At 42.0% G+C, this 27145-nt stretch overlaps 1 protein-coding gene across 1 annotated transcript in view; it reads left to right on the forward strand.

Annotated features, from left to right (window-relative positions):
- Positions 1-27145, forward strand: part of CUX1 (cut-like homeobox 1) — a gene marked incomplete at both ends in the record, with an annotated part of 67598 nt that overhangs the window by 14259 nt on the left and 26194 nt on the right. The window contains 9 exons of the mRNA XM_009082306.1: positions 5311-5369; positions 10391-10439; positions 11481-11577; positions 12684-13355; positions 14326-14391; positions 15716-15817; positions 18034-18842; positions 20271-20436; positions 21095-21151. Of these exons, the coding sequence (XP_009080554.1) occupies positions 5311-5369; positions 10391-10439; positions 11481-11577; positions 12684-13355; positions 14326-14391; positions 15716-15817; positions 18034-18842; positions 20271-20436; positions 21095-21151 (2077 nt within the window). The remainder of the gene's footprint in view (positions 1-5310; positions 5370-10390; positions 10440-11480; positions 11578-12683; positions 13356-14325; positions 14392-15715; positions 15818-18033; positions 18843-20270; positions 20437-21094; positions 21152-27145) is intronic.

Consider the following 27145-nt stretch of genomic DNA (forward strand, 5'->3'; position numbering starts at 1 on the left):
TTTACCTGCTCTCCACTCCAGTCCTCTCCACTGGAAAAGGGAAGTGTATCATTAAGAGCACAGAAACAAGCAGAATTAGGACACACAGAGAAGGCTTTTAGCCTTAATAACCATTTAATTATTAACTGTGTATTTGCTGCACAGTAATTCCCCTTTATAATTAGCAGTCTGGTCCTATACCTGTTTTCATACCAGTAGCACTGCATTAGAACCAGAAGGAACAGCTAGGAATTTTGTGAGTGACCCTTTTACCTTTTCCTTGGGCAACTTCACGTTCTTTGTGCCAAGCCCACACAGCTCTGCTCTCTCAGTGAGCATGAGAAATGTTTCCTGACATGTGGTATGAATCAGTTTCCTTTAACTCCTGTCTCGTTCATTGTTCTACCATCTATGAGCTCCGAAGGGTAAACAAGATAAATTTATCAATTCCATTAAAGACTTGGGAGTTTTGCAGGTTTGATAGTCTGAGAGTTTCTTGAGAGCAGGAGGCTGATAGTACCCACTCAGCTCTGACTGGGGCGTGGGCAGCTTTCCTCTCTCACAATGATTTAATGTTCAATTGAAACTCGTACAAATTGCTCTAATTCTGACATTTTTGAGCAGTTACTAGTTTTGCTGTGGTGGAGCATAATTTACATGGAGAGATGTCTGCTAGGAGTGAAGGCTGACATGTGGCACTCGGTGTGCTTTCTGCATGTTTTAAACCAGCTTGGCAGAATTTTTATGAGAATTCAGCAGAGTAAAGGACTAATATTAGGTAACTACATCAACAGAATCAATCTCTGCCCACCTATCCCCATGTGGGCACCACTATTATTGAGGGAGGAAGGAGCTGCCCTGGTTTTGAGGGATACATTTTGTGGCTACACCCATGTTAGGGGGGTTTTTTTTATTATTATTTTTTCATAAAGCCTGATAGAAAATGTCTTGAGTCCTTGCACTTGACAGATTTTCCTGGAATAAAGCATGTTCCTGGTGAGGTCAGTATTAGTTTAGCCATTAACTTCAAAGGGAGTAGGATCATAGAAATGACAGAGCAAGTCTTTGATTTCCATTTTAGTAATCTCCTTCCATTTTCTCACAGCCTTGCCCAGCTAATGCTCTGCATTTAGCTTTCTGTGGATGCTGTCTGATGCAGTGCCTCTATTGATAAATTTTCAGTCATTTCAACCCTCTTTAACCTTATTTGTTGCAAGTATAAAAATCTTTCAAGACACATAACATCCCAAGGTACTGGGACAGCCTGTGCCAGGGATGTGTGGTACAAAGCCCCAAATCTCAGTGGTGTAGGGTCAGTCTCAGGTTTGGTTAGGGAGGAATTGTTTCTGAAATAGCTGAGTTTGTAATGGTTGCCTCCACAAAAAAACCTCTCAGAGTTTCACAAATTAAAGCAATGTTCTCAGCCTGTATCTTGGGGGAATTGTTTAATACTCTATGACTTAATGAAACAATACAGAAATATTTTCAAAATTATTGCTTCTTTATCTGCATCTGATCTAATAATCAAAACATGTCCTCTAGTAAGAAGACTTTGCTAACTCTAATTATCTTAACCCTTTGTTGGTGGGTGTTCAAGCTTCCCTGGTACCCAATTAAAATACAGCAGTGCATGGGGGTGCATCAAATAACTAGGGGTAATTAAATGTGGGGGTTTAGTTCATCACTCTAAACTATAAACTACAGCATTAGTCTAATGGAGTTTTTTAATGTTTAAGCCCCTTAATACAGCCTATGCTATTTACCTAAAACACTTCAGTTAGTAATACAGTAATGATTATATTTTCCAAATAAAATAAGAGGGGACTCAATCTATGCATGCTCTGACATGGTTCATCCATACTGCAAATCCATAACACAGAATATTTGCAAGTTTAACATGCAGAAATGCTACCAGTCCACTCCTCCTGCCCTCTGCTCCTGCATTTTTGTGTGTTGGAAGACGTTAGAATATATTTTGTCTGAATTAACCAGGTTGATATTTAGTGCTAGATATTAGTTCCTCCAGATTGTCTCACAGCTTGAACCTTTGTTATCCCTTGTTCTGTGCATTTTACAGAGTTCTTTAAGACAATTACCATACTAATACATTTTCAAACAGTCATTGACTGGGAAGATGCCAAGTACCTAAATGGTCTTCTTATACACAGGCACTGCATTCTCAGTTGTTAGTTTATATTGTTTAGTAAAGTATACATTTAGGTGCAGATTTTCCATGGCAACAATCTCTATATTAGGTACTTGGGAGTGATGGATGGACGTGGTTTTTATACAATTCAAAGTAAAATATTGCTGGTTGCCATACTGCAGTAGCAGCATGCAAGTACCTGAGAGTCCAAAACAGCTTCATTTTTGCCAACATCTGGGGGTGCTCTTTATTTTTCTACCTGGGTTTTGTACCTGAATTTTCCAGAATACTTTCTCAGGGTACAGCAGATCCCTGCACATAATTACATGTAATATAGATTGCATTAAAGTGGGAATCCCTAGCTTTTTTGTATTGTATTTCTGTTTCTACAAAAGGTTGTTTTCTTAGCATATCTTTGCATAAGTGAATCATATATTAATCCAGGATATTGTTTGTTTCAAATTTATTCTGGTACTTTTTATACTGAGAACTAGTCTAAATAGCCAGTTATTCCCTGCTGTAAAAGCTCATCTGCTGGAGAACCAATAAAGTTACAAGTCACAGAGTTAAGGAAGTGGTGAAATGTGTCTTGGCTTTTAGGTGTTCGAAGCAATCAGCAAAGTGACATGACCAAGGAGAGCAGAAGGATGTCATGTGGTGTTGGGCAGGTCCTCCCATTGCCTGCACTGAGTTCTCAGCAGTGATGCTGAGTCTCCTTCCAGTACAAAAGTCCCTCTGGCTCACTGGTTTGATTTAAAGATCCCTCTCCAGCCTGACCTGCTGCATTAAAAATTCCACTTGGATTCCTTGTTAAAATAACTCTGTTTGGCTCAGCATCAAGCTGTAGCTTGAAAAGCTGCTTGAACTTGTGGCATGTCACAGCTGGCCCTCCTTAAAACTTAACTGATGTGACACTTTGGGCCCTGGGACTGCATGGTACATTTCCATAATGAGATTTCAACATGTGTTGGAAGTTAGTAAAACCTCCAACATCTTTACTATTTGTAGGATTTTCCTGGTCACATCAACTTGAATTTTCCTACTTACATCAAGTATAAGGCCAAAGCACCTGTGGCACTGTCTTCTATCTAAAGCAAAGCCAGTGCTTCCTGTAATTCCAGTTAGTAACTGGAGTTTGGTAAGACAGGACACATCAGAAGAAATGACTAAAACTTGCCCTGTATTTATTCCAGGTGGAAAAAAAACCCTGTTTTAGCTAAAATAGACATGGTTTATTTCTTTTTAGTACAATCAGAATGACTGCACAAGTCACTGATGGCTGAGGATGCTGGGACACAAGATCTTTTTAAGAGGCCACTCATTTCATCAGTGTCCCATAGAGTGCAAACTCCACACTGAGCAGCAGTTCCTGTGTCCCTGCCACGAGCAGTGCTGGTGATCCATTAAGAGCTGCTTGTTGAGCAGGGCCTGGGTATTCCTGCCGGGAGATGCCTCTTGTCAGCAGTGCCTAAGGATGGTGGATTATGGTATCAAACAGCAGGAACAGGAATTTAAGAGGGCTGTGTATTGATAATGTGGATGACCACTTTGTCACTGCTCTTTAACATACGTGCTAATGGCAAGGCAGCAATGTGTGAGCTGGAAAGGGCTGGATAGGAAATCCTTTAAGGGATGGCAGAGTAGCTGGAAGTCCCACAAAGCCCCACCATGCTGCTGCTGTCATCTAAAGAAGCCTCATTTAAATTGCTGAGGTGGCTCAGACAGTGGACTCACTGACCTGTGGGTGCTGTCTGACGTGATTTTTGGGTTTGCTGCTTGCACCCATTGCATAGGTTGAGATGGGTGATAGTCACACACTGGATTACTGAGGAAGGGCAGCATAGGGAACAGGTTCCCAGTTCTGTCTGTTGGCCTGCCCCAGCCCTGCCTCCATACGCCCAGAGCTGCCCAGCTTTGTGGGGCTGCATTTCAAACAGGTTTGCTAAAATCTGAGGCCCCATTAGCCCTCCCCTGCCCTCCTCCTGCACTCAACAAGCAGCCCCAGAGCAGGTGTAGGGTCTTGAATTCCCTCCGCGAGCAGCCCCAAAGCAGGTGTAGGGTCTTGAATTCCCTCCTCCCCCAAAGGCAGCCTCTCCTGGACATAAAGCCCTGATTTTCTTTTTCATGTCATATCTTCCTTTCCTTTTCAAAGTAGATGCTCTGTCTTTGAGGTGCTGCATCCTTGTATTATTTCTGTTTCCTGTGACCTCTGGGATTCTGTGCCAATTTTAACACCAGAAATGAAGTGAAGCAGAGCTAGCCTGAACTTATCCATGGGAGTTGCAAGCCAAGAAGTTCTGTTCTTTGCTCAGATCAGGTGTGCCTGCACTGAGCAAAGAAATTATGAGTGGGAAATGAATGTGGCTTCTGCAAGCAACGTAACGGCATCAATTATGTATCACTATGTTTTAGGCCTCCTGAAGCATTTATCCTGTAGTGATGAGCACTGTTGTTGGGAGCTGGGTAAGGTCCAAGTGTGTGGCATTGCGTTATGGATTGCGTTAGGGCGTTTGTTGCGACGTTTGTGGTATCCTCACACGGAAGAGAAGCCATTGAGGCTGCCCCAGGTCAGGTAGACCTGAGCAAAACGACCTGCTGAGTTGGTCTCAATGCTTCCTCTCCAGTGTGTGTAATCACATTAGTTATTGCAATAAGTAATGCTTGTAAAACGACCTGGTACAGCTGTTTTGTTTGGGCACGAGGCATTGTAGAAGCCTTACAAGCCTAAGGCGTCGCAGTCAACAACAGCTTCTTCAGTCTATTCTTTTTATCATGTAGATAAGGTTATCAAGAGCTGTCTCATTACAGACACAGTATGTGCCAAAGCATCCTGCTTGTTTACTCAATCCACCAGGTCCCTAAAAATTTCAGCTGCCCCATTTTTTCAGCCCTTCTTCCCTGATCTCTGTACTGAACACATGACAGTGACACTGCAAACAGCTGAATTGAGACCCACTGAATCCTGTCATGCTTGGCACTCTGTAAACAAAGGATGAGTGAGGTATAATTGTGTTTACGTTTAATTGGTTATAGTTTGTTTTCTAATATATGTAAATTAGGTATGAGTCATTAACCCTCACTTGTGCACTGCTGTATATATGGAATAATTTGAGGATGATTTTGAAAGCCTGCAGAAAAAAAACCCAACAATCTCAATAATTAAATCCATGTTCTTTCTTTTAAAGCAACTGGAAGAAAAACTGAAAGGACAGGCTGATTATGAAGAGGTTAAGAAAGAATTAAAGTAAGTGTTAAATGCTTACATAATTTTCTTCACAAACTCTACTTTCACAGTGCTTGTTAAATGAAGCCACAAATCTGTGTTCTTGGAACAATAAAGAATTCAGTCAAAACCACAAAGATGGGGGAATATGGGGGATATTGGCAGAAATTGCATCCAGAACCAGTGGAACTGCTGTATCTGAGAGTGCTGCTTTCTGTCACAGCACAGCATCACCACAGCAAATCATTCACGTGTCCATGAGCAAAAGCCACTAAAACTGTTGTCCACAAAGGGGAAAAGTTTGAAAATCTGTGGTGCTTTAAGTTGACCACTCTTTAAAAATCCCCAGCCAACAACTGAGTGTAATGTGGACCAAAAATTTAATACAGAGCCCTTGGCCATGGTACCTGTTCTCTGCCTCTGCCAGCCAATGTTCAGCACTTAGCAGTTTAATGCTGGGCTTGTTTCACTGTATATTTTTGCTAATATATTGTGGTTTTAAACTAAAGCCACAAACAGCCTCTTCCTATTTCAAGGGATTTTCTTAAGAGACTTAAAAGAGCCTCATTTTAAACTCTAACAAGATAAACTGTCAGGTTCAGAAGAGAACTTTTTTGACTGGAAATATGTTTAGTGTCAAGGTTTAAATAACTGCAAGAAACTCCATCTCTTCTTTCATCATTCTGGCATTTCTGTGTGTGTTTTAAGAAGACTGAAATAACCCGTTACCTTGTTTAATGAGGTATTTCAGACGAGGCTGGGAGTCATGTGCTTTTGTTTACACCTCCCTGGAGAATATGGAAAGCAGGTTTGGATTTGCAAGCCCCATGTCTGCCCAGCTCCTGGTGCTGATATATTCAAGCCACACTTGGCTCTGCTTCTGGTTCTCTGCCAGCTGCAGCACACCCTGATGGAGGTGTATAGTTTCACTTAAATTAATTGACCATTTCTTTGGTCATTATACCTGATTATTACCTGGTCTCAAACAAGCAGCATTGTTTTAGTGAGAGGGGTAAATACATCCATGTTGTCTCCTGAGTTAAGGAAACATCTTCAGATTTCAGGCAGTTTGTGCTCTCATATGTAAAGGGAATGGGAATTAGGCCACAACCTTCCAATTTGCTACATGAGATACTAAATGTAAATGTGCTGAAGCAGCAAATGAGTTTTGAATCCTACCTGGTTTAATGCAGAGGTAGGATACAACAGGACCAGGGGTTTAAAGCCAGACTTTTGGTGCCAAGAACCCAATATACTCACTAAAGCCATTCAGGCTTCCTTTACATTTGTTCTTTAGATACAAACCCTCTATTCCTGCAGGTAATGCCTTTCTTTTAGATGATTTTTCTTTTTTACAACACTGACTTACATGGGGACAGGGATGGGAAGGCAGATAAGAGGTCCAGGAGAAGCTGTAACACGTAGTTCATATGGTGTTTCTGCTCAGCATGAGCCTGCAGTGAAATAGAGGGGAGAATCTCCTGGAAGTGGCCTTGGTTGGCTGCCAGTAAATTAACCCTGTTATCCCAGCCTGTTACAGCTTTTGCATCCCCCAGTTGGTGGGTTCCACTTTTGATCTGGGCAGTCTGGCTGTCTGGGGGTTAAAACCCTCTGTGAGAGCACTGAAGATGTTTGCAATGCTGCATCCTCCAAGCAGCTCATTCACACCACCCTCTCTGCTCCCATCTGGCCCAAGAAATGTGCTAAAGGCTAAATGTGCATCACCTGACAGTGACAGTCTGCTCTGAAGTGGAACTATTGCTGTAAATGAGACTATGAAAAGTTTATTGCTGTAAATTTGGATCTTTCATACTGAATCCTTCTATACCTGCCTTGTGCCCTGAAACACCGATGAAAATGAGCTGCACCAAGAAAAAGATATCTTTTCAATAAGTCAGAAAGAAAATAAATTTCTTAGGTTTTTTGGCACTGGTGTATTTTCCTTAATCCTCCCCAGGATGTTAGAGGCATTTTAGGCTGAAGGATCTCAATATCAGCCAACTTGTAACCTTGAAGGAACTTAACTGGGCCCATGTCAAGATCTGGAATGGGAGGATTCTTCACTTTCTGCCTTGGCTTTTGTGCCCAATGGCTTTTAAACCTATTTTTGAGATCTGAGAGCTCTGTGTGTCCTTTCAGTTCCCTCTCGAGTAACACGACAGCACTGACCCTTCTGCCTTTGCAGTCGGGATCAGACGAACAGAAAGTTGAGCTGTCCCAATGCACACTTTGCTTTACAGTAAGATCTTTCAGGTTGTCTTAGATGTGCAGATTCAAGTCACAAGATCATTCCTTTAAAAAGCAGGTAACTGATTTTGAGCCACAGATTGAGTTGACATCTCATGGGCAAAGATATTCCTGGAATCCAAAGGCGAAACATTTTGCTTCCTCATATTTCTGAGGAAAATGACTCTTTTGTGACACATTTGGAGAGTCATTTTTGACATGTTAACTTTCAAATTTTTTTACAAAATGAACCTGCTGGAGTGAGTATTCCTCTTACGGCAATTTGAGATGCCATCAACTTGATTTTGAGCATATTTTGGGTTCTAAGTGTATAGGAAATTACCTGTGAAATTGCCAGAAAGCTAATTCAAGTAGCAAAGAATCCACTTTAGGTAGGCAGAGGTCAGTAAGTTTCCTAACAACATTTGAATACACATCCCTGCTCCAAGCTTACTGGAAATGCAGCTGCTGCAAGGATCAGGATCCTTCCTGAAGTCCCAGCTGGCAGCAGGTGCTCAGAACCAAAAGGCATCAGTACATCCTCCTGTGCAAGGAGAGGGAGGACAGGATCAGGGCTTGAGAGACAGACTTTTGGTGCAGAGAACCAAATATACACCTTTGATAAGTTTAGGCTTACTTTGCACTTCCAACCATTGTCAGCCTAGTGTGGTCAGGGCACTCTCACCTGCTCCTTCTGGAGCAAGCAGCTTCTTTGGTTTAGCCTCATCCAGGAGGAAGGTGGTTGGGATGCTGCTGGATTACTCTGCATGGCAAACCCAAGTGTGGTAAGTGGGGGTCACTGGGAGACCACGTCACAAGTACTGCTGGTCTGAACTGACATGGGATTTGGAGTGGGAAGTTTGCCAGGTGATAATTTGATGTTATATTTGGGTTTCTTTTAAATTCAGATGGGTCTCCTCATTTGACCATCATGAGGATGTCCATTACTGCTTGCTGTCCTTCCTGAGGCCATTCCCTGCAGAATCCATGGGAGGTTTTCCCCTAGAGGAGTCTCTGTGCATTTATCTCCCCCAGCACCTTGGAGTCCTGGGAGACAGAGCTGTACCTCTGAAGGGGTATCCCTGGAAACACTGCCTTGCAGTGATTTGCAACCTGGCTAAAGACACCTGTGATGTCAGTATAATATCAGGGTCTTGAAGAACTCGAGCCATTAGTGCAGAACTTCTCTCCTTGACTGGGCAAGTCCATTAACAGCAGAAAAGAGGCATTTTTGCACGTGGCTGAGCTGTTGTGCCCACGTAGAGTCCTATCAGCATTGCTTTACGTGCTGTGGATGGGCTGATGCTCTACCCTACAGCCGTTTGTAGTGGCAAGAGGTGTCATCCAGTGCCACCATATGATGAAACTGATGGCCAGAATTTTGTGGTTTATAGATCATTGCATTTTAGGAGCACTTGTCAGCATGAACACCATATGCAGGAAGTATGCACAGTGGCAAAATGCATCAGGTTTCTGCCTCAGAAACACTTTTCCTTGGATTTGCTCTGACTGAGTTATCTTGAATGACTCAGAGACCACTGATTTCCAGGGTGTCATTTAATGCACGTGTAACTCTGGATTAGTGCAGGGACAGGCTCAGAGAGGAGCCACATGGTCTGAGGCAGTTCATGGGTGCCTGACTGACTCTTAGTGGCATCCAGAACTAGTCCCTGTGTCTTATTATTGGTCTTCTGCCTCTTTTTCACTCAGTTTCCTCATTTCCTAGAGTTCCAGAATGGTTTGAGTTGGAAGGGACCTTAAAGCTCATTTCATTCCACCCCCTGCCATGGGCAGGGTCACCTTCCACTAGCACAGGTTGCTCCAAGGCCCATCCAACCTGGCCTTGGTTGGGGCAGCCACAACATTGAATACATGATCCACAAGTTTTAATTTAATTTAATACATGATTTAACAGATTCTCACAGCCTCACAAAACTCCTGCTGCTTTATACATGACAAATGCTGTATAAACACTATCTCTATGTGTTTTTCTTCAGCAAATGAATGTTGTCTTTGTCCAATAAGAAGCTGAAATCATTTATTGCTTCAGTCTGAGGAGGTTCACGTCCTGCCTGCAGCAGGCTGATTGAAAAAAATTTATACAACAAAGCACAGTAATAAGTTTAGATTCCTGTAAGACTCTGGTTTGCCAGAGGATCCAGCTCTTAACTGAGAGCCTTTGAAGGGAGATGTCCTTTGACTGCTCAGTGTTTATATAAAATATTGACAATGAGACTATCGGATTCTCCTCTTAATATACTTATAAATATTTGGATCTTTCATATTTCTTAAGAAATATTGTGCCATTTTATCTTCCCTTTGCCATAGAACAAGGAGGTTATTAAAATGAAAAACTGCCTTTTAGCCTGTAGTGTCTTGGTGGGGAAGATTATTTGTGCATATTTTCCTTGCTGGTGAGCTGGTGTATATTATATAAAGTGCTGTGCTGTGGTGGTGATTCCCCTGTTTTGTTGCTTTGCTACAAGTTCTTCATTCCCTTCCAGCTTCACAGATAAATTTATATCTCTTCTGACAGCTTAAAATGTTATATCCTTATTAACCTTTAAATTTACGCTCTAAACTGGCCTGGTGGGATTGCATATGGAATGATTTAGATGACGCTGGAGAAAATGTTCTTATCCAATAACTAGTTTGAATAGTTATTCTCTATTCATTATGAGATTGTGTTACTGCAAGGAAAGTTGTTATCACTTGTAGGGTTGCTGGAGAACAGGAAACGATAATGTTAATGCTCATTAGTGGAGTTGTTATGGAAAGGAGAAATAGAAAATAATTTTCTTCTCTGCCTTCCACAGTATCTTGAAATCCATGGAGTTTGCACCATCTGAAAGCTCTGGTGCACAGGTACTGAACTTACTTTTGTTTTCTTACTTCCTCAGCAGCTCAGCTAATTAACAGAAATTTTGTCTTGCAATACTTGGTGTTGACATCGACAGTTTCCTGTTGATGTTGAGACATATGGGTCGATCCTTGATTTTCCTGATGTTTTCTGATGTAAAAAGCTGAACTGAACATTTTTTTTTGCCTGTTAATTTCATCTAAGTGGTCAAGGACAAAGTGATGTTTCAGCTGTGCTGGAGTGGATACTCATAATGTTATGAAGTTGAGTCTTCTAAAGATACTGGAGTTGATGTGCTGGCAGCACACTGAGCAAGGATTTCAGCATTTTTAGCCTTGAAGATAATGCTCACCAAAGAAAACAAACCTTTGAGTACGGAGAAAGCAGGAGAAAACTATTTGCTATTCCAGCAAATTAATCTCACTTAAGTTTAAAGGTTATGAATTAAATTCCTGCTTCTGAAATCCAAACTGAATATTGATATACTGGGCTTAATTTTCAATGTTTTTTTTAATGATGAAGGGTTAGATATTTCAGAGGGTAAATAGCAGCTTTCTGTGGCTGCTTTTGGTTTTGAACAAACTGTTTCTGCTGAAACACAGCATGTCAAGGAAATGCTTCACTTGGGTCAGTTGACCTAGAAGAAATAATATAATCTTAACTCCTGTTTTAATCAGATTAAGAGAAGTCTGCAGCTATTAAACCGAAAGCGTGCCAGGACCATTTAGAAATAAGTCAGATTAAGAAACTGTTCCGTTACCCGTCTCAAAATCATGCAGAATTGCTGAATGATTTACAATGAAAATGAAACAGTGAATCTCTTCCATGGCTCACGTGGAGCCTGGAGTGATTCCTGTACACACGCTGAATTCCCTCGCTGCCTGCTCAGCCGAGTCGAGCACTTGTGGGTTGTTTTTTGTTGTTTTTTTTTTTTTGGTGGGGTTTTTTTTTGTTGAGTTTTTTTTTTCCTTCTGAAATCCTTTTTAGTGCTCGAGCGAAACTCTTAATGCTTTTAGAAACAAACCTCCCCCTTTGGTTTTCTTTAGGATGGATCCAAACCGCTGGAGGTGCTGCTGCTGGAGAAGAACCGTTCCCTGCAGTCGGAGAACGCCACGCTGCGCATCACCAACAGCGACCTGAGCGGTAGGTTGACACGATTTTCGGCTCTTCTGGTTCGTTTGCTGTCTTGTGACAGGAGGGAGGGCTGAGGGAGAGATGAGTGTCTGAGCTAATGCATGGCAGAAGGATTGAGAAGCAACAGGAACACTGAATAACGTTGGATTTCTGCAGTTTTATAGGCTGGATAATAAAGTAAAACTTGGCGAGCTCAGAGAGTCTCTAAAGGTTAAGGAAGAGGCATTACAGGCTGTACCCAGTGGTAGTGTTTGAGGCTGTCTTCTGTTTTGGGAACAAATTCATCTGTGGCACCAGAAGTCTCTTCCCCCCCTCCCAATGTTATGCAAAATGTTTGCATGTAGAACATAATCTTCCTGTCTGATTCGCTTGGATATACCACCAGCAGGGGAAAACAAAACCCTCTCTTTTTAGCGAAGCGTGTTTGCCGTTTGGCTTTCCTAACGTGGGCTGTCACATCTTGTGTGCACATTTTTTAAATGGCAAGTCATGGAATTTCCAGATCCTTGAATGCTTATGGTTTTTGCAGCTGGAAGAAAGTTAAAAGTTGCCACTGGCCCTGGGATTACTGAATTCTGAAGTGTTTTATGACTTTTAACTGAGTGATCTTGGTGCATCCACCTAATGGTGATTCCTTTATTCAAATTGGTTTGTTCCAAAATGTAAATGTTTGCTGCATTTGGGTTCAGTCAGGTCCAATGAGTCATGTCTTGAATGAGAGACAACAGAGAGACTTGCTGTCTGTAACTGCATTTATTTAACTGTGTAACTGCACTTGATGTAACTGTTCTAGTGTTAATGTCTGTAAGGGGGATTCTCCAGGCTGCAACATACAAGAAAGGTGCAAACATGAAATGCATGTTGTTTGTTTTGGGGGCCTTGTTTGGCTTTAAAAATTTCAATTATGGAAAAAAAACAAAAAACCAACAACAACAAAACCACAAAACCAAATGAAAATAAAACCAAAACCAAACGAAACCAAAATCCCCACCGCCACTTCATTGGCCCATGTCAATCTGCACTTTTTCCCTTTGCGGGGCAAACTTTGCATTTTTTTATCCTGGTTTTTCCCTCTTTGACCCCCCATAATGCATTATGTTTGACCTTCCTTGTAGGGTCAGCCAGGAGAAAAGGGAAAGACCAGCCTGAGAGTCAGCGTCCTGCAACCTTGCCGGCCTCCCCTCCTTCCCAGTTGCTCCGCAACGCGGGGGAGCAGGCTTCCAATACTAATGGTACACACCAGTTCTCACCAACGGGTTTAAGTCAAGACTTTTTCAGCTCATCCCTGGCGAGCCCCAGCTTACCCCTGGCCTCCACAGGAAAATTTGCACTAAACTCTCTCCTCCAGCGACAGCTAATGCAGTCCTTCTACTCCAAGGCAATGCAGGAAGCAGGAAGCACAAGCATGATTTTTCCAACAGGTCCATACAGCACAAACTCCATATCTTCCCAAAGTCCATTACAACAAAGCCCGGATGTAAATGGCATGGCCCCATCTCCCAGCCAGTCAGAAAGTGCTGGGAGCATCTCTGAAGGCGAGGAGATAGACACGGCCGAAATTGCACGTCAAGTGAAAGAGCAGTTGATCAAGCACAATATTGGACAGCGAATATTTGGACATTATGTGTTGGGACTGTCGCAAGGGTCTGTGAGTGAGATCCTAGCCCGGCCAAAGCCATGGAATAAACTGACTGTGAGAGGCAAGGAGCCATTTCATAAGATGAAGCAGTTCCTCTCGGATGAGCAGAACATCTTGGCTCTTCGCAGCATCCAGGGTAGACAAAGAGGTAAGCGCTCGCCCGGGGACTCGCCCCCTTCTCCTCTTAGCTCCACCTGTTACAAACCAGAAGTTCCCTCTCTGGGGCTGTTCCTGTGTTGCTGCTGTTCTCCCCCAAATCAGGTGTCAGGTACAGAAAGTTCAGCTTTCTAGCTCTGCTTTGCAGCACTCAAGCAGGTTAGTATCTTTGCTTATGCTTTTTTTAGCCTCTGGCTTGTGCTTGTCAGCAGGAGCAAGCAGCAGGGACACTTCCACCCCTCACTTCCCAATAGCTCTGTGTCAGAGCTAAACACAGAGTGAAAAGGGTCAGCAGCTACTCAGGGTATCAGCCCTCAGAAATACCTGAACTTTTTTCTTTGGGGTTGTTTATTGAGAACAGCCTTTTGTTGTGTCTTTGTGTGATGATGTTTTCTCCCCAAAGTGTTGTGGCAGAATAGGGTAGGTGATGCATGAGCTGAGTAATTAAAACACAATCCCAGTTTAAAGCAGCTTTGCATATTTAAGGCAGCGATTTTTAAGAAGTAAAGTGCGTTTCATTGTGATTCATCTTAAGACTGAGATTTACATTTAGAGAAACTGAAAAGTAAGTTGTTTACAGTCCAGAACTATTGGAAAGGACAGGCAGGGTTTTCCTAGATTTTGTTTAATTGGAAGCACACACTGTTAGATTTATAATCTGTTCTTCCTTTTGATGATTGTACTTGAGGGGATTATCTGCCCATCTTTAACCTCTTCATTTTTGGTATCTCTAGACATTTATTTATATCTGTCTAATCTCCTTTCCGAACATAGCTGTAATCTTTATTAACAAATCAGCCAGCCTTGCTTCTTCCCAAGTAGGCAGCTCTGCTGGCACTCAGGGGCCCAAGGGGCCAGGAGTGCTCAGGGCCAGGCTGCTAGCTCCTCATGTCACACAGCCCGTGATGTCAGAGCAACCATCCCCTGATTGTTTTGTTCTTACCAAACTTGTTTTTCAACAGAGAATCCAGGCCAGAACCTGAACAGACTATTTCAGGAAGTACCGAAACGAAGAAATGGGTCTGAAGGTACGTCACAGGCAGGTGTTTTTCTTTGCAGTCAATCCCTAGGAAGTGGAGTGTGCTTTAGCTGTGTGTTTCCTTAAAACTGTGCAGTTTGATTCTGGCCTGGAATCTGATAGAAAAACAGACAGTAAGTATAAAACAAACCATGGGTTAGATGAACACTTTGCTTTTTTCTAATTCTGCTGCTGCTGTACTAACGTAACCCTGTTTGGATAGTTTTTCCACTCCCATCCTCCCTGCGTGCACAGATAAAAAGAGAGAAGTGATAGAGGGGGCTTTATAAAATCATCAGATCTATTGAAATGCTCTCTTTGCTGGTTTTGTGATTTTGGAGGGAGAGAGTTGCGCAGTTGCAGCATCAATCCCATCCTGCTTTTGCTCTAGATTTGCTTCTCTCTTCTCATGGGGCTTATGCTGACAAATTCCACTTTAATACACTGTTAAATTAGTGTGATGCTCAGTTCAGTATTGTATCTGAAAAAGACAACAAGAGAAGTGAACATTAGATTGAGAAGTTATCACCGAACAGGAAGTCTGAACATTTTTCTTTGTTATCCCTAAGTCACAGAATTTTTCTTTTAGTAAGATGATAAACAAGAAAAACCAGAGCAGGTACTCCAAAACTCTGTAGTTGTTTGACTCCAGTCAGAAATTATCTAGCTCGCTCACAAACAATAATCTCATAGTGAAAAATGCAGTTAAGTGCAGTAGAATTCACAGTTTTCCCTCCTTTTCTTCCCCTTAGAGGTTAACAAAGAAAAAAGCAAAGCAAAACCAAACAAGTCATAGCTCTTAGCTGGAGAGTACTTCAAATGGTATCTGTGTTTAAATGACTCTTTCTCTTCATGTATTAACCTCCAGAAAGTTAAAAATTATTTTTATCTAGTTACTTTTTAATTCTGTTTTGGGCTGAATGTTTACTGATCCTACTTTGCCTAGCAGCTGATGCCATTTTTAAGTTGATTCCTGGGCTTACGTTTTTAGCTTTCTTCCTTTCCCCTCTGGTTCTTTTCCCTTCTGTTTCCTCTTCCCCTCAAAAGAGAAAAAAGAGAAAAAGAAAAAGAATAGCATGGAAAAGGACTATATGACCACCTAGTTCTTCCTCTGATGTTCTCACTGTTCCAGGGCAGCTAGAGACAGGCAGAATGAGGATATTTTTCTTTTATTATGTTAAGTACATTTTTGGTGTTGTAAATGTTGGTAAAAGTCCTGTGTGAGCTGTCCTCAGGTTGTGTACTGGTGGTGTATCAGTATATACTGTCTTTGTGTCACAAAAAGAGGCAAACCATAATGTTCCTGGTGTCATTAGTTGTGTTTTCCTCCTCAGGTAATATAACCACAAGAATCCGAACCACAGAGACTGGCTCTGATGAAGCCATCAAATCCATTCTTGAACAAGCCAAAAGGGAGCTGCAAGTACAGAAAACAGGTACAGCCTCATTTTGTCTCTGGCTCCTTTATTTCAGAATTTAATTAAAACAATTACCATGAGCTTTCTGGTCAGTTAATTATGTTCTTAAAACCTTGAAGTGTAGGTTTGAAGAGCTTTTTGGGTTTTTTTTTGTTGTTACTCAGTGGAGTTGATTCTGTCTCTTAGACAGCCCAAGTTAAGGTCACAGGTGTCATGGTGTGATGAGGTCTCTGTTCTGCCCCACTCCTGAGGGATTTCTGAACACCTTTCTCCCCACTCAGACCTGCAGGCAGTCGCTGCAGGGGGAACCTGCACAATCCTTTCTTCTCCCAGTTTGCTCCTTGCCAAGGGAACAGCTCCTGCTTTCTCTTCTCTCTAACTCAGGCCCCAGGGACACAACTGCATGGGAGATGGAACTGAGTGGATTGGTTGGGGTGAAGGTCACATTCTAGCCAGCAATTACCAGTCACACAGTGCCATTGCACTGGGGACATCCTGTACCCAGATTATTGTACAGGCAAACTCAGTTCTGACTGTTAGATGACTTTATTTTTGGTTACAGAATGTATCCAGTGAATGAACTGGCAAATCCAAATAGCATTTCCTTTCAAAAAAATCCATAGTTTAACATCTTAGCCTGAGATAAGTTTAATTTCTCATTGTATGCTGTTATGTAGCTAACATTTCTGTCTATTCCACAGCCCTCCCAGCTTTAAAAGAGCTCCCAGTACTTTTAATGGGCTGAAGTAGAAATTACTGTGCAATACTTTGGTTTCATTTTTTCAAGGAAATTAAAGTTTAAAACTGATGTACAGTTTTGGCTAGTTGTCTTCCAAATGAAAACCAAGTTAATCTCGTGGCAGGATATAAAAGACTAGTTAATATATGATCTAAATAATATGGCTTTATACAAGAAATTATTAGATAGAGAAAAATGTGGGCTGTGTGCAGGAAACTGCAAGCATGTTATTCAGCAGCATGTTTCATCTGAGAACCTCAGACTTCCTTTCAAATATTAATTCAGCCTCAAAACTCCCTATGAAGCCAGTAGATAAAACAGAAGAGAGAGTCTCACTGTCTTTTTTTCCCCATTTCTTAGCTTTTCATGTGTTTTATAGTGCGTGACAGGAAGGAATTTAGGGAAGCAAATTCAGAAGTGGATTCAGATGAGACATAGTATTACCCAAGTAATACACGGCGTGTTTCAAATCTGATTTCACTCTGAGGCCACTCCTTGCAGTGTGTGAGTTCCCTGCTCCTACCTAGTGCTTCATTTGCTCTGTTCTCTGAGGAGTAGCTTTCTGAGGAATTGGTTTTCAAGCACTGGGGACCTCAGTGGAGACTGACTTAAATGGAAGCAGATGCCATTGCAAAAACCTCCTGGCTCTGCAGAGATAATTCCCCACCCACGTTCCAGGCTCTGCTCATCCCTGACTGCTGCAGCACAGACACCCAAATCCTGCTTCCCCACTGGAACACTGCATCTGGGGGTTATCTCTGCTGAAAGCACCCGTGGCTCCATCCTAGACCTTCAGATAAGGCAGAGACTGATGGTCAGGCGTCAGCCTGGCTTTGGCAGAGCTGTTTGCTACAGGGATTGGGACCATGGAACAAGAAAACAGGAAGCAGGAGCATATTTAGCTTGTCAAATGAAATAATCATGTCTCTTCCTAAAGTTCTGGCTTTGTTGTAATTCGTGTGTGTTATGTTTTTGGAGTTAAAAGGACTCACCTTATTTATACTGTGCGAGGGTATTAATAGTCTGTCCAGGTGAATGCAGCTGTGTTCAGTTCTGAGCGTGTGTTACGATTCATTTGTGGAGTAAGAGAGAAGTGAAAGGTTAAATAACTTTGGAAAGAGACCCATAAAATGTTATTGACCACTTGGGGGTGGGGGGAGGAAGAGGTGAAGGCTTGATTTTCAAAGGCATTTATGTGAAAATTTTTACAATGGTGGAAGTGCAAGTGGTCCCAGCCCTGTGCAGCTGGGGCTGAGCATGCAAACATCCAGCACTTTGGCAACTATCAAAATTTTCCAGTGAAGCACTTCGGAAATCTTACCTTATTTTGAAAAGTCTTTGCTTAGTGAAAACTCCTCCTTCCCATCCAGAAATGTATTGCAGTCCTTTTTTTTTTTGTTTTTTTTTTGTCTGTCAGGGAAATGTTTACAGTAGCACGTGTTGAATATAAAGCATTTTCCTCTGTTGCATTTAGTCTTTTGGTTGTTTTTCATAGCTGAGCCGGCTCAGCCGCCTTCTGCATCTAGCAGTGGCAATTCTGATGATGCTATTCGATCCATTCTGCAACAAGCCCGACGGGAAATGGAGGCCCAGCAGGCTGCCCTTGAACCTGCCTTAAAAACACCACCTTTATCTCAAGCTGACATTTCTATCCTGTCCCCCAAACTAGTGTCTACACCTGCAATGTCTTCGGTTTCCAGCTATTCTCCTTTGGCCATATCCCTGAAGAAACATTCATCTGTCACTGATTCCAGTATCTCTGCATTGCAGAACCTCTCTGGGCTCAAAAAGGAGCCTCAGGAGGCACCTGTTTTAGAGCTTCATGGAATAAGTGATTCTGCCCAGGGTATGTTGAGGCATGTTAAAAATGAGTTGGGACGTGGTGGTGTTTGGAAGGACCATTGGTGGAATACTGTGCAGCATGAGAGAAGAAATGCAGCTCTTCCTGAAGATATAAAAGTTGAGGAAGCCAGTGGTGGAAAAGAAAAGGTCAGCAATCAGACTAGGCCAGATCGTAGCCAGCTCCAAGGACCGTCTTCTTCCGAGTATTGGAAAGAAAAAAAAACCCAGAGTTCTGAATTGAGCATGACTGGGGCGAGTCGCAGTGAGACACCACAAAATAGCCCTCTCCCTTCATCCCCTATCGTGTCCTTGTCCAAGCCATCCAAACCTTCAGTTCCTCCACTGACACCCGAGCAGTATGAGATTTATATGTACCAGGAGGTGGATACGATAGAGCTAACGCGGCAGGTCAAGGAAAAGCTAGCAAAGAATGGCATCTGCCAAAGGATCTTTGGGGAAAAGGTAAAGAAGTGGTTCTGTCTTGTTACACCAGTGTTGTGAATGTGCCTTGTGCTCCCTACGTGGGTGCAGAGCCCAGTTTAACAGAGGGGCATGTGCCACATGTGTCTTAAGGAAAAATGTTTTTGCTTCATATGTTAAACATATACAAAATAAGCTCACAAAGGAAAGTATTAGTTTCCCAGTTTGGGGAATTGTGGAGAGGTTTATACGGAGCTTGGCTTCAGCCACTTGGAATTAGAAATGGGGCCCCGAGTTTAGAAACCTTGAAAGCTGAAGCAAACATTATTGAGCCTCAGTATTTCATGCTCAGTGTAATGGATTCATGGAATATTTGAGTAATACCATTGTCCTGACTGGAGAGTCTTCAATTTGTTACAAGTGAAGATTATGGACACGAGAGCATTTTTCCTTTTCTTATTATTATCTGGAAATGTGCACAAGGGTATTTAAACAAACACATGGAAAATCCCCTACCTTTCCTTAGTCTGAAGGCAAGAATTCACAGTTGGTTCTTATACCTGGTGCTCAGGATCTCAGTGTGCTCTGAGGCCTTTTGTGAGCAGTGTTTAATTACAGCTATGTGATGCCCGATAATGCTCCCTGAAGTCCTCACGTTGTGGGCCCTAAGCATTGAACACGTGGAATTTTGGGGGTCCCCAAACCTCAGAAAACCCTTCCCAGCCTGTACAAAATGTTGGGACATTTGCTGTTTCTTCTTCCTATAAAGAACAGAATCAATATAGGAGTATAATAGGAACTGGCATCGCACTATTACCTTCTCACTAAGATGTAAAATGAAAAGCTTGACCTCTCGGGGTCGTTAAAGATCCCATGGCAGCTTTCATTAAGTATGATTTTTAACTCCTGTACCTGTGCAGAATTCCAGGCAAGTAATTGCATTCTGCCTGTCTGAAATTCCCCCTCCACTGCAGCAGGCTGTATTCTTAAATATTTACTTACACGGAGCAGCTGCTGCTACAGGTGAAAACACACATCCTTATAATTCATCCCCCAAAAATCAACCAAATATAGGCCTAGTCTCAAAAGTCCCAATTATTTTTGTTGGAGAACAAAATACATGCCAATCATTGCCTGTTTTATCTGCCTGTGTGTGCCTGGACTCAGTGTTTTTCCTGTTAAAAGTGATGAAACTATTTGACACAAAATATGAAAAGCATGCAAATCCCTCAGCAGCCTGCTGCCACCCCAATCCTGCAGGAAAAAATAAAACCACCTTCCAGAAGGAAACACTGCAGGAAAAAAATTAAGCATTTCCATCTGAGTATCTACAGATGTCACTTTACAGTTTTTATAATTGTCCATATAAAACCAATTTGAGCGACACATTAAAAGAAACCAAAGTGATTTCAATTTTCCCCTTTCCACTTCCCATGTGTTAACATGCCATTCTTGGTTGCTTCACTTCAGGTATTGGGGCTGTCCCAAGGAAGTGTCAGTGACATGCTCTCCAGGCCAAAGCCATGGAGTAAATTGACCCAAAAAGGCCGAGAACCATTTATTCGTATGCAGCTCTGGTTGAATGGTGAGCTGGGACAGTGTGTCCTGCCTGCACAAGGGCAGCAACAAGGACAAGGTAATTAAAATTCCACTATGTTGTTTGAGTTGAGGAGGAGGAGGAGGAAATCTTTTTTTCTTTTTTTCTTTTTTTGCAATTTGCACTAAGCCAGCCTTGCACCAGTGCTGGTCCAGGTATTATGGAAGTGGCAGCATCCACCCTGGCATTCCCAGCCGGTCCCTAAGGGAACACTCTGGGAATGTTTACGAACGAAGCGCTCGTTTATGCGTAATTGATAAGCAGCAGTTATCGAGTTCCTAATTAGGGTGATATTATCTAGGCATGAATATGATACGTAATTCCAAAAGTTTTGGCCAAAGAGCTGGAAAATGTTGCGTGCTGGTTCCTAGGGTTGCAGAAGGGATTTGGATTGTTCCAGGGAGAATATCGATTGCTTTCTCAGGAGGTGAGCTAGAAGAACTAAGCTTTAAAGGGGGAATGCTGTGTTGCAATTATGCTTTTATTGTGGCTGTCTCTTCCCCTTAACACCTATTGATACAGAGAAGCCAGGCTAGAGTCTGGCCTGGGTTGTAGCTTTATGTGCCACTGACTTAACCTAGCAGCGAGGCCTTGCCGAGATCAGCACTTTGCTATTTGTTGAGCCTGCTTACTGTTTAGTTTGTGGTTTGGCATCTCCTTTTATTGTTCCCTGATTTTCCTCTCCTCTCTTATCTAGTCCTTCACTCTGTGACATCATTACAGGATTCCCTACAGCAGGGATGTGCAAGCTCAGGTAATCAGCTGGTTTCAATGATTTGCTCTGAAATAATTCTCTGTGCTTTTGTTGCGTTTCGTTTGCTTTGATGCCAAGAGGTTTCTCACGTTTTGTTGTATCATACAGGAGTCCCTTCAATTTTTTTTTTTCATGCAGTTAATTCCTCGTTCTCTCCTTGTTGCTATGGCATATGTAGGGAGTACACATATTTAGCTGCATACATTAGGTAAAGAGACTCTGTCTGATCTCAGAGATCATTGGCTCTGTAGGGGTTTTTTTGCCATAGTTCAGCTTATCAATGTGACATGTGACAATGGCTGTAAAACAAGCCCTGAGTTTGTAATGTGAGCTACATACCCCAGCTGCCTCGCTCACTGGTAGGTTTTTTTTCCACTTCCCTTTGCACAAAATCTGCTTTGTTAATTTGAAGGTGGAGAAAAGACCACGTTACGTCTTTTGCAAGCTTCGTTAAGTATTCCAAGCTGACCTTTTTTTTCTCCTTTCCCTTTCCAGTTGAAAAAAAAAGAAAAAAAAAAAGCAGATGCAGCAAAGCTGAGTGTCAAAGAGAAGTGAGTGGCTGAAGGTTTTATAAGATGGCCACAGGATAGGAGGGAGGCTGGAACAGAGCAGAACAGCTGTGTTCCTGCTGTTAGATACCAAACTCTACCCACACAGACTTTTACCAATGATATGCTTGACTGACATAAACCACTCAGGCTGTTTTGTGCTCTAGAAAAACACTCGTGCCCTGCTCTGTACTCAGAGCCAGTGCCCTGGGTTGGAGAATTGCTGTATTTCAGCATACAGAGAGGGATGAGTTGTGCTCTTCTTCCACCTTTCTGCTATTCCAAACCACTCTTTTTTTTCCTGCAGCTTGCTGGCTTCACTCTGAATATCCCAACCAAACTGCTTTTTCTCTCTACTGGGAAACTATTTTGCATTCTAAAAGATTTGACTAGGAGAAAATCCGTGATGATATTCAGGCCACGTTTTTCTTAAGAAGAACAGTTGAAAATAAATAGATAAAAGCAAAAAGGAAAAAAAATATATAAACCCATCTGAAAAATGCCCCCAGTAAAAACAAGCCGTAGAAACAAAAGCAAAATGGGAGAAAATGATTTGCAATCATAGGGCTATTGTTACTTATAGCCAAGCACTTAGGGAACATGGAAATTTCCTGCGCTGGTTCATTAAAAACATGCCATTGACTACTTTTTTTTGTGGCATCAATACCGTGCAAGACTAAGTGTCCCAGTCACAAAGGCCTAAGACAGCGTGGAAAATATGAGTAATTAATTGTAGCCATTTGAAGAGGAATTGGAAATCAGAGGAGCTGGGAAATGCTGCATTGTTATTGCTAATCATCATATTTATGACTAAGTCTAATTATAAAAGATGGAAAGACAAGCCCAGGGTATTAAAATCCGAGCACCTTGTGGATTCCCGTGAGGATGGCTGGGAGCTGAGAGTGATTTCCTTCAGGAAGTTGAGTTTTGCTGCTGGGATATTTTGCTCCCTCCCACACTCCCAGCCTCGTTTGTCAGTTCCTGCCCTTGAGCTAATGTTTTGTGAGGCGACACGTTCCTATCAGCTAATAAAATCATATTATTGATGATCCCCCCTCCTTCTTCCCTTAGAGCCAACTTAGGAATGAGAAATGGGCTCATGCCCTTTTCTACCTCCTTTCCGAGGATTAAAAATAGAATTGTTGTACAAAATGTTCTTTTCTTGGTGCCTTTCTCTGTATGAAGGAATAAGGAAGGTTGTGACACCAGGCAGAACAAAAGAGCAAAACCAAGTTATTTGAATGAGGAAGGACAGTTTGGTAATTTCCTTTTATTAGCAGCTGTTCTGTAATTAAAAGCGCAGCAAACAGTTTGGAAAAGGTAATAATAATTATGCATTTGTGAAAGATTCACCACTCCAGGGCAGGAAGAAGGAAAAAAAAGAAGAGACAGCTCCAATTTTCTGGTCTTCTGAGACATTTCCCAGGAAAATCAAGGCAGAAAAGGTTGCATAGTTGTAATTTTAAAACAGAAATTAATCAGAACAATTTTTGAAATGAAAAAAGGTCTGGAGCCTTTTCCATGTAATATAATTGGCTTGGAACTTGTTGAATGCATGAAGGGAAAGAAGTGAAATTAAACTAATACACTCAGTGGCTCCTGAGTGCTTTGCCAAGAAGGTCTTCAGTGTACAGAGTGTCAACATGCATAGTAACAGCTCAAACTTTATTAGCTGGGAGTATTTTCATTACTGTTTGGCACTATTCTATCAAACCAGCAGGATTTTCTGGATATCTGACCCACTTAGTTACACTTCTAGATCATAAGGTTTTGATTAACACCTCATTCATGAAAATCTCTTCTTTTGTCCAGTAATTTTCCATTTTCCCATGTGGACACATGGACCCATCAGTGTTTCATATGTGGGAATGGATGGGTAAAAGATATGTGTTTATCTCTCTATTGAGATAGCAAAGAGAAGCCAGGCTTGAAGATATGTATTTATCTCTGTGTTGAGATAGCAAAGAGAAGCCAGGCTTGGTTTTCTTCTTTGGAACCTATATTTAGGAATTTTTGGAGAAATAGTCTGTACCAAAATCACAACCAGATATATGTACCTGTATTTTCAACCTGTGACCTTTCTTCAAGGCTTTGGCAATTTTGTGCAAGTTCCAGTGAACATGTTTTACACAAAAATGGATTTATCTCTGTGTTGAGATAGCAAAGAGAAGCCAGGCTTGGTTTTCTTCTTTGGAACCTATATTTAGGAATTTTTGGAGAAATAGTCTGTACCAAAATCACAACCAGATATATGTACCTGTATTTTCAACCTGTGACCTTTCTTCAAGGCTTTGGCAATTTTGTGCAAGTTCCAGTGAACATGTTTTACACAAAAATGGTGTCTGTACCCTAGGTGGTCAAAAATAGTATCACTGTGCCTTTTCTAACATTTTTTTTCTGTGTATTTCTTTCCACCTAAATGCTCTAATGCCCTTGGGTAAATCTGCCTTTTTAATGATTTATGTGTCAAAAGCACAGACCAAATCACATGGAAAAAAAAGTTGAATTAGTGTCACCCAACTGCATCAGCATTTTTTCATGATGAATTTGGCCCTTATTTAGTTGCATTACTGATGATGGGAGCTGGGCTGGGTTTGGACAGTCGCCATGTGCCAGGAGAAGGCTTGGATATTTTTCTAAATACTTGTACTGTGTCTAGCTTTTATTAGTTTGTTTTATTTGGGGTCTTGTATAGCGAATCTACAAGAGATTAAGACAGAGTTTCCTTTTTGGTGCTGTCGATTTTGTAGCTACTCCCAGGAAAGCTGAATTTTTATTCACTTTTGTCTCTCTCCTCTGTGAAGGACATATACTCTCTATATACTACATTAAAGACTTGCAAATACTCAGTGGGAAAAAGACGTGCCTTTTTGGTATGTGTTTCTGTAAGGGTCGTCTTATGACCTAATGTGGAAATCTTCATTTGCCGATACAGCTGCGGGTGATCTCAGGGGATTTTGAATTTCCCTTTTGTTTGTCTTCCTTTCTGGGTATCATCCATCATTCCTAACCTCATGCTGCTTAGCAATAGTAACACTCATGGGAGTTGAAGAAAGGATTATAGCAGCATAAAATGGGGAGCTAATTAGAGCTTGTTTCAAAATCAGAATCTAGCTTGAGATAATTGCAAATTATCTGGTGATTTAAAAATCCGAGATCTACTGTATTTAGATCAACTCAAATATGCATAAAAGCTTTCTTTTCCAAATAAAACATTTGTAACAACAGGGGAGATTACTTCTTATCATCCCTTGAGAGAGCAAAGCTGAACAAACTCTCTGTGGTTTGCTGTAGTTATGATATTAGCAGACAGATTGGGGAGTGATGGCAAATCCAGGTATCCATTCTATTTTTACTTAGGTAATGCATATTCCTGTAACATTTTTCAGTCCAGGAGCTGCTGAGTGAGCTGATAGTTACTGTCTGCTGGGTGGATCTTCCCGTTTGCCTGATACCAGGATGATGCTGTCACATTGGCTGCTCTGGGAGGAACAAAGTAGGGAGAGAGAGTGTGTTTCAGGCTGGAAGTGCCTACTAGGGATTACCATCCTGATGTGTTTACAGGAAGAGCTCACTAGCCACGTGGTGGCAATGGAGAAGCTCTTACCCTGTTTCCCTCTGGTTCCTGATCATTTTGTGCATTGTACTGGTTTGGTTTGGGCAGGCAGAGCTGTCCAGTGGTGCTTCACAGTGCAGTTGGGATTAGTATGTAGAGAGCTGAATCCTTATTACCATGAGATCCCCCAAGTGATCAGTCCAGTGATGCTGACAGATGTTCCCAATTTTGAGCTATTTTTTGTCGTTGAATCAAAAAGACAATTGAGGTGGTTTTGCAGTCATTTGCTGACATTCCAGGTTACTGCAAATGTGTGACGCGAAATGTTTGTGGTTAGTGTAGTCTGTGAAATGGAAGAGAAGGGAAATCCCATGGCTCTAACAGCTGAGTGGTTGCACTGCAGGAATTCCTTGCATAGATGGGTTCTGTTTGATGACTAGGTTTGGAGCCTTTGGGTTGGGTTGGGTTGAGAAGGTTGTGGCCTTTTGTGCTAGGTGCAAATATGTTTTTTAAGTTCAGAGCTGAACGACTAAGTCAGCCAAAGATTTACCTTCATTCTCACCCTGGAGCACACAGCTACTTACTGGTGAAGTTTCCACATTCTTTCTGTGTAGCTTGGGATTGCAGCTTGGAAACAGTTGGCCGTGGCTGTCTTGATTTCAAACCATAGGATATCAATTGGCTCCTCATAAGGGCAGCTGTTGTAGTCTGTCTGTAACGTGTGTGATCCTATTCTGTGCCATTTCCCTGACATTTGGACCATGAAAACCTTCCTGGCAGCCTTTGTGGTATCAATAAAGCTGGGAGAGTCGCTGCCAAGGCACCTTACTGGCACCTGAGTATGCAGTGTGGAGTCAGTGTTTCAAGTTCATTCTGAGCATAACATTGGCTCTGATTGCTGACCATCAGCTGAGCATTCCTCCCTCCTGCCGAGCTCTGTCCTCCCCAGGCTGCCTTGCATGGCCCCAGTCCTTTTCCATCAGTGATGCTTTGCAAATAATCAGTATTTGTGGAGAATATCCCATCCTTGTTGTATTCTCTGTCCACTGAAGCACCCAGTGATTAAACTTGTAGAAGACAACTCCATCCTCACTGTGGTCATAGCTTTGCTCTAACAGAAGTGCTAAAGTAAAATCTGATATCAGAGAGTGAACACTCTTTTCTAGGCAGGTATTCCTTGTGGCTGAATTACAAGGACAAAGCACCAACATGCTCTTAATACAGCAAAGAGGAGACTTGTGCTGGATCCTGAAGACAAATTTCATTCACTCTGAAGCACAGTTATGGGCTCCTAGCATTTGTTTTGGAGAAGTTACTCAGTCAAATATGCAGCTATGTTTTATTTCTGTGGTTAATTTGGAAATATGAGTCCTTTATGCTCACTCCTCCTTAGTGTATGGGAGAAAATCCTCCAGCAAGGAGCTTTTGTGTGGCTCTGCAGCAGTATTGAGCCAGGCACAGCAATGCCTTATGCTCAAAGTCTTCATTTTTAAAGACTAGGATTAATGAATTAATACATATTTTTAAGCTGTATGAAACCAGAAACTTTCCTGAGCATTATTACTGTTAGGCATCTCATATATTTTTAGGCTGTATGAAACCAAAAACTTTACTGAGCATTATTACTGTTAGGCATCTCAGGTAGTTCACAGAGGACCAGTTAGCATAAGAGTTGCTAAAATGGGGATGGAGTTAGGGAAAGAAACCATGGCCGTTGAATATTTGAGCTCTGTAAATTCCATTCTTCATCATTTCATTACTTATTACTTCATTTCATTAATTACCAGCCTTCTCTTTTCCCTCTGTGTGCACATTTGGAGATGAGCAGTCTCCTTTGGGGAGGGGGCCCACATCACCACCCCTCCCTGCTGCCAGCTGCTAACCACAGAG

The sequence above is a fragment of the Acanthisitta chloris genome, unplaced genomic scaffold, assembly GCF_000695815.1.
Source record: "Acanthisitta chloris isolate BGI_N310 unplaced genomic scaffold, ASM69581v1 scaffold35389, whole genome shotgun sequence".
Lineage (NCBI taxonomy): Eukaryota > Metazoa > Chordata > Aves > Passeriformes > Acanthisittidae > Acanthisitta > Acanthisitta chloris.